Source organism: Oryzias melastigma, linkage group LG21, assembly GCF_002922805.2.
Source record: "Oryzias melastigma strain HK-1 linkage group LG21, ASM292280v2, whole genome shotgun sequence".
Taxonomy (NCBI): domain Eukaryota; kingdom Metazoa; phylum Chordata; class Actinopteri; order Beloniformes; family Adrianichthyidae; genus Oryzias; species Oryzias melastigma.
The window spans coordinates 9,596,915-9,605,073 of record NC_050532.1 but is presented as its reverse complement, the minus strand read 5'-3'; the positions used below and the strand labels follow the sequence as shown (position 1 = coordinate 9,605,073).

Genomic DNA, 8,159 nt, shown 5'->3' with positions numbered 1-8,159 from the left:
GGACAGAAAGCTAATATAGAAACACAGAGACAAATAGATTTTTTATATGAGATGTAGTGATGTGAGTGAGGATTCCCAGCACATAAAACTGCATTGACCTCTGGTTCAAATAACTGCTCATCCCTCAAGAAGACATTTGTAACAATGGAAGAAATCTTTAACAAGTACCATTGAGCTTTTATTTGTGATCCTCGCCACCCACCAGCACCCCAGGATTTCCAACATCATGTCATTCCAGTCTGCCCTCACTTTTCACCCACATTGCAGTAAGTAGCTCAGGACAAAAGCGACTGTGACTCTAATGCCACCAATGACAGAGGACCTTCAAGGAAAATAAAAAATCACTAGAATTTCAGCAATGAAATAGCCATCTTTCATGAAACATTCCTACATGACAGCTAATTGCTAAATAATGTAGGCGTCATGTGGTTTAAGATTTAAATAGATTAGTGTCCTCCCACAAATCAAGCCAGCAGAGCTGCAGATAAGGACAAATCATCCAAGCTACACTGGATGAAATAAAGGTTTGAATCTGAAGTCAAATTAGTGTCTATCAACATTCCTAAGATCACTAGATTGATAAAATATGTATATCTGGATTTTTTTTTTAAATGCATCTACTGATTCTGGGACAATATTACAATGTATACTAGTCTCTGTGGCCTTTTCTCTCAAAATTGGGTCGTGAAAAGGATAATTTGTAGAGAAAACCAAGTTAGTCACACATCTAAAACATCTTTAATTCTAATATCTAGCTAAAACTGTATGGTCTCAACAAATCTCAGATGATTTTCCCCTGGAAGGCTGTGAGACTGACTTTTAGTACTCGAGAGCCCCGAATTCATTTACCCTTTAAGCCTTTTTTTTAACCAGCTTTAAGCACTTTGTGGAAGTAGAGTCCCAATAAAAACCACCCCCAGGGTTTGAAAATGATCTAAGCCTTTTTTTTTTTTTTGCAACACTTCCAGGTTGCTTTCTCAATGACCTCAAAATAGCACTGTGGCCTCTGACTTCCAGAAAAAAAACTGTCCTGGAGAAGATAATGGAACAAGAAACATGATGTCCACTTATGTCTGTCAGAGAAGGAAAGTGTCTGAGAGAAGAAACAGCCATTAAAAAGACAATCTCATCCAGAACTTACTAGTAAACCCACCATAACTTCCAATTCAGCTGTTATAATAGTATCTCAATTCATACATTTTTTAAGATTATTTTTTTAGGTCTCGACTTTATAGGAAATATGTTTTTATAATTGTTTAATGTAAAAAAATTAACAGTCTTTTGTACTCCAACTGATAGAACAATATTTCGCATTATCTACAAAAACCTGTAGGTATAAGAAACTAAAACTCATGTCAACACAACTGTTTCAGGTACCACACAACCCACTGTCAGCCCTGATGAAAGGACACAAACAAAGCAGTCAGGAGATTAGACAATCTGCAAGAATTCTTGGAAATTTTCTTCACAGAGAGAAAAATCAATTGAAGAATGTCATGCGATGACTATCTCAATCTGACCCAGATTTTACTTAATTAATCTAATTGATCAACTAATGAATCTAAGTAAACATAGGAGGTTACATTTAATCAAATGGTCAAAGAACACACACATGCAAGAATTTGAACACAAGGACTGGGAGGTGCCATGCTGGTTAGCCTGGAGTCACTTTATCCCATAGATGATTATTCTGTATAACGTTAATAATTTGCTTGACGTTAACTGCATTCAGGAGGGGACGGGAGTGAGGGGGAGGCTTTACAACTGGCTCAAAATAAACTGTGAGGTCCATTCTGAACCAGAGATTACCTTTCTGGTTACAAACTGACAAGCACTGATACCCATGGTCCTCGTCTGGTAGAGTGTGGCACTCCACTGGCAGATGTTGCCCTTCCAGGAGCGTCCAACAACTGTCCAGCAACACTTCGCAGAAACTCCGACAAGGCAGGGTTGGGGTCAATGGGCCACACTTTGGCACCAAGAGGAGACAGAAAAACCACTCCAAACTATGGTGGCAATGGGACTGCAGGAGCCATGACCACTCTTTCAGCAATGCTCGTACTTCCTCTACGCTGCTGTGGTTAAAGTAATTGGGTACGGCAAAGGTCTCCCCGAACTTTGAGGAGCAGAAAGGAAGAGCAGTGTCAAGCATCAAACACGATTTGGAATCATTTGTGCTGTTTTCAGTTCGGGCCCGTGTACCTTCACCAGTTTCCGCCGCCTTCACAGTTTCTTGCTTACCTTCTAATAGCACAGTAGCATCTAAAGTGCGACCACTGTGTGGTTGCGTAGCTATGGTAGCCGCCTTGGTTTTTGGTTTCTCAATGTGTGTTTTTGTTTGGCTAAAAAATTGCTTTGGAGTCATAACTGAGGTTTCCGTTGTGGACAAAATCCTGTGGGCATTTCTACTCTGCAAAACTGAATTGTTTTGGTGAGGAGCTGCTAGATCCTGGACACCTTTAGATTTTGCAATCGTGTGTTGATCACCGCTGCCTAAAATCAGTTTCAGTAAATACTTTTGTACTTTATGAGAATTCTCATTCAAGGCATTTTGCTTATTGCTTACATTAGACTTGACAATTTGCTCTGATTGTGCTCCAACAATATCCTCCTCATCGTCTACTCCGCTGCCAACTGTATAAGCTCTTTCTAAAAGCCTTGATCCTAACTTTTTGTCATGGGATGCTGCACTGCTTTCATTACCTAAACCTCTGCGGTCAACATAGTTTACTCCTCCATCCTCAAATCCCAAAATTGCCTTACTTTCTTCATCAGGTAAGAGTCCAGAACTCGAAAAGCCACCATGTTTAGAGTCTAATTCCAATGCAGACTTACTCTCAGATTCAACTTTTGAAACATTTTTTATGATCCTTGAATGATCAGACGCTCCTGAACCCAGAACCGCCAATGTAGAGGTGCCATTACCAGATATACTTTGTGGTGAAATCCCTGCAGTGACACTCTCTGATGCATCATCAGTCTGTCTCAGTGTTGTAGGTGTTACAGTGCTCATTTGAGGATCCTCAGTAGTCGCAACCGAAGTCTGCTTAATGCTTGGAGTCCTGTGTCCTTCATAAACCATATCTCCTTCTGCCTTTGTGGTACTCTCCGATGGGAGTTCTCCACTACCGGTTGGGCTGCCCGACCCCTCAAACTCCAGTGTTTGTGGAATCCTTGTTGTAGTACCACTCCAGGACCAGAACCAAGCCTCAGAGTAGACCACCCACTGGGCAAGGAAAAGCAAAAGTCCAAACTTCGTCTTTGCTGCAGGCATGGCGTCAGCTCGTAAGTGCATCCAAACTCTTGATCAGGCTCCAATGTGGGACTTGGACATGTTCCCACATCCACACACTCTGCACATGCCCTGTCTCCACACACTCTACCAGGCAGGGAGGACAAATGAAGAAGCGCTCCCCATTGAAAAGAGGGAAGGGGGAGAGCAGAGGGAGCAGTGCTCTGGTATTGGCTGCTGTGGCAATATTTATTCCCTGAACTCCTCCCCCTCCTTTTGTCAAGCAGTGAAAAGTGATCTCTTCTCCTGGCTAATACTTCAGAATAACCATGGTCCTATTTGTCAGTGTACAAAGCGGATGTTTTATTTTGTGGTTTACATTGAGGGGCAGTTCTTCCTCCCTGTTAGACGGTTCTACTAAAATGTCATGATGTCTGACCGGAGTTCTCTACAGAACTATGCGCTGAGTTTTAAAATGCAAAAATTTGGCACTGGTCTTTAACATACAACTATTATTATAAGTAAACATCAAAAATCATTTGTTGGTATTAGAAAAATACTGTAAAACATAAAAAATGCATTTATCTTTAAACGAGTGCCATTAAAGTCTGGACTTTAACATGTTCAATTGAATCAATTGTCTTCTCCTTGCATCCTGCTGCCATTTACTGTTCAGTCCCGCTAAATGCCCTGAGGTTACAGAGTAATCCAGACCTGGTGTTCTTGTCCTGACTGGCCTTTTTCCCTGCCTGCGGGACCGCCTGACAAAGACCCTCGACAGCATACAAATGGGTGTGAAGTGATAAAAGAAAAAAAAAGCAGGGGGAAGTCTGTTTTTTTATTTGCAGAACTGGAGGTTGAAACACGCGTATGAGTAAAGTGCTTATTTACTAACTTATTGACAGAAGGGTGCTCAATAAGTGATCTCTGTAAAATTGGGTTGAATCTTATCTTTACAAGTTTTGTATTATTTCTTTACATGTATATATCAGTTAGAATAATGCAATATTTGTCCTTTTAGATTTTCTTATAGTGCAGAAAATATATAATTTGAGAATATTACTGATATATTTGCAAAGAAACAGTAGTCAGAAGTAAAATGGGAATATAACTTTTATTTTTGTTTATTGATTTATTTATTTTATTTCGAAAAAATAGTTATAACAACTTTGTTTACTCTAAACATAAATTATGTGCAGATCTAATAAAACACTTGTTTTGGTTGCATTTTTTTATGTCAAGATCCCAATTGAATACTAACTTAATTTATATAAGTTAATAATATTTGAATTTATATAAGTTAACCATAACTTTAACAGTTTACCTTTACTTACAATTTACCTGAAAACCAATTCAGATTTTACCTTTCTATTCAAAATCGATTCTGTGTAGTTAAGAAATACAACTTTTGCACAACTAGTGATTAAAGCTGATCAAAGGCTGGACTCTAATTAAAAAAAATAATTCATTTTTTTTTATTAGAATCTTAGCAGTGACATGACTTAAACATGATAATATGACTAGGGAAATTATCAAAATGTGAAAATACAGCTTGGTGAACCCTTGGCTTTTCCCAAACTCAGACGAGCTGCATGACGCAAAGTTGGCAACAGAAAGACACAATTTCTACTAAATAAAGGTCTGACGGCATACAAAATTAACTTAGTAGTTTATTCCTCGGCTCATCTGTCAATTTTTCAGTTCTCCTATATGCTCATCAACAGTTGTATTTTTGTGCCATTAGCATCAAGTCACCTTAAAGAGGCATTTCAGTGACAGCAGTGTTGTCTGATTTTTATAAACCAGCTGCGAACAGCTTCTCCTGTTCATGTAGTCGTCCTGCACGACTACATGAACAGGAGAAGCTGTTCGCCAGGGGAAGTTCTTATATCCATATTCAATATAAAACTTTCACAAAAAATTATTTCACGATGAAACATGCAATTGGGGCAAAAAAAAAAAATTCAAATAATTTCTTTCTGGATAAAACATGCAACATTGAAAAAAGTGCAACAAGTAACAAATTAATTTATAAAGAAACTATATATACCTATTAGTTTTTGTTACTATTAACTATGGCTTTAGGTGTTTTTCTGCAATTTCTTTCTTTATATTTTGTAATAGTTTAGTTAAAATTAATCAACTTCAAGAAAAGAGCCTAATTCTTTTTTGCCCCGGTTTATAAAGGAAAACATTCTTTAAAAAAAAATTACGCTTTTGAGTCCTTATAGTTTGGAAATGCAGTAGCAGGAGATGTACTGCAGATCGGCTATGCAACAACTTTAGCATGGTGGGAACTTTTCTGTGCCTTTTATTTATACTTTCAAACAAATAAACATGATGTTTATGACTTGGATGTTGTTTGACAAACGTACTTTAAATAAACTGTTTTGTGATGGATCTTATTTAACTTCAACATGAAGCGAAGACCCTCTTGCCACAGTGAAAACAGATGAGTTCAATTAAGGTTGATTGTTTCAGGGTTTGTGCTCATGTTTTGGATTGAAATCAAGCAGCACATTCCCACCCAAAGGCTCCATCCGCTGTACAAACAGAGCTCCACTGTTCTAAAGTTTCCCTCTAATGTGGGGAATCCCATCAACACTGCTTGTTTTCTGAACGATGCCACTTTTTTTGCCTTGATTACATGAGATGATAAATATTAAATAAAAATCGGTAATTAAATCCGGAAAAAAAGTTTTGAAAAAATCTGGATCTTACAGAGGTTGAAGAGGTTTCTGCGTCTTTTCAAGATGTTGCAAGTATTTCTCTTTATTTTGTACAATTTCTGTTGAATGTCCCTCAAAATAAAGTCAGTCTCATCACTTGTCACACCTTAGTGTGTGATATTCCTTCCCTGCATTTGACCCATCCCCTGGGGGAGTTCTGCTCTGCAGTCACAGCTGCATTCAAGAACCATTTGGCGGTGAACTCCCCCGCCTCCCCTATTTAACCCCTATTGCTCAGTGTCACGCGAAGAAGCACTTTAGGTATGACCCAACTCTGTGTGTCATATTCTTCAAGTTTTAGGGTAAAAAAGCCCATCAGGGCAAAGAGCTGTAAAAACTGCATCCAGGGTAGTACAAGATTATGTCGATTTTAGCATATTTTGTCTACAAATATGCACTAGATTTATAGGAGCTTTGAAAAAATAGTGTCAAAACCTGATAGCACATGCAAAAATATTTTGCACTTTCTAATTGGACGATTGCGTCTGTTTACCCCTTTAACATTGGAGATGTTGCCCGTGACATATTGTAAATCTTTGACTATCCACGCAATTAACATGAATCCACTGATTTTGATAATGAGAAAATCAGCTTTTAATATTGGCTTCTATCGTTGTGCAACACCCTAATATAAAGTGTTGCATAATGGCACAAAGCTGATTTTTTTCACTTAATAATCAAATGATTTATCTCAATTCCATAATCAATTCACGACCGTAAAGTAGGGCTGTGAATCTCTGGGTACCTCAAGATACGTTGTGATACACGATACATAGCTCACAATATTGATGATATCACGATACTACGATAATTGGTAAAAACGATCTCTAATAACTCACATTATATAGAAGAAGACATATTTTTTGGAAAATATATCCGCATTTATTTTTTTTTAGCTTGAACACAATTATAATAAACAACTTGTGCCTTATTTTATTCAACAAATAATTGACACTTTTGTGCAACATTGCTAAAATCAGTAATACTATGACTTTGACAAGCACTGACACCAATTGAATTTCATTATCTGTAAAATTCAGTGTTAACAATAGTAAACATGAAGAGCAAAATTGCTGTAAACAACAGAACAAAAATCAAATAGTTCAAGTAGCTGCCAGGCACATTGGTGCCCGCAACAGCCAGTCTTGCCCTCTATCAATCTCCAAAAGAACGTCTCACCAAAGGATGAGGAATATAAAGATCTACCACCTCTTCAAAGGGAAATAAGAGATCGATTCTTGGTGAGAACCCATCAAAAATCAATCGCAGGACTAAATGTCGCGATATATTGCAATATCGATATTTGGGCACACGCCAACAGTAAAGTGTTGCATATCACTTTTGTCCACTTGAAAATCTACTGGAATTATGTTTATGGTGTAAACGGTTGAAGAGTTACAGTCATCAAATGAATGTCAACACTGGAGATAAGAGTTAAATACACAAAAGAGTGCAACCCTTTTAGCGTGTTTACCTTAGATAAGCATGCAATTTTTTGGCTATTGATGCTACAAACTGATCAACTTGGGACCATCAGGATGTATCACAGAGACAGGTGTCTTGTGCATAAACTTTGCATTTCTCAAAGGCAGCTGTAAAAATACACTAATGGCCAAACTTACTGCAGCAAAGACACCATAAGAGATAAAGAGCATACTTCTCTGCTTTTTTATGCAAAAACTGAAACAAAAGGATTATTTGGGCATATCTACTTTTAAGTCTTCCAGTCTTGAAGCTTCTTCTGGATGAAATAAAAGCTCTGATGAAAATGTTTTCGTTGTTTTTAACATGTTCTTGTCACATTTTCTGATAAAGGAAGACATAAAATGAAAGTCAAGCTTTCTTTATACAAATTGTGAATCAGGAGCAGACAAAAAAAGGACATTTGAAAAATATTGTAGTTGTGATGTCAAAACTACAGACGGTGGGTTACAAGCTTCATGCTCTGCTCCACTCTGATTCATCCACTTGAAGACAAATGAATCCATTTACATCTTTGTTTTCCTTGTCTGAGCTGGCATTTGGCTCAAAACTGTACAGTTGGACATCTTTGCCATTTTTGTTGCAGCATTGATGTTAGGTTGGGGGTGTGAAAACATGTAAACAGATGGATGACGGGAAGTGCGTAAGGCTTACTTTGCGTCAACAGTCCCACCTACAACTCAGAAGTGAATTTCTAATGAACCCAGGCTTCTCCG

At 37.9% G+C, this 8,159-nt stretch overlaps 1 protein-coding gene across 4 annotated transcripts in view; it reads right to left on the bottom strand.

The window, feature by feature from the left end:
* The window catches only part of col18a1a (collagen type XVIII alpha 1 chain a), a 101,414-nt gene that overhangs the window by 49,441 nt on the left and 43,814 nt on the right, over positions 1–8,159 (bottom strand). Inside the window, exon 1 of one of the 4 annotated variants that reach the window (XM_024286682.2) lies at positions 2,926–3,434. The exons of 1 other annotated variant lie outside the window; for it this stretch is intronic. In XM_024286682.2, coding sequence (XP_024142450.1) covers positions 2,926–3,295 — 370 coding nt within the window. In that variant the 5' untranslated portion in view covers positions 3,296–3,434. Of the gene's footprint in view, positions 1–1,809; positions 2,571–2,925; positions 3,435–8,159 lie in introns of those variants that run through there. 2 more of the 4 variants (XM_036209574.1, XM_036209575.1) reach the window with 2 other exon arrangements.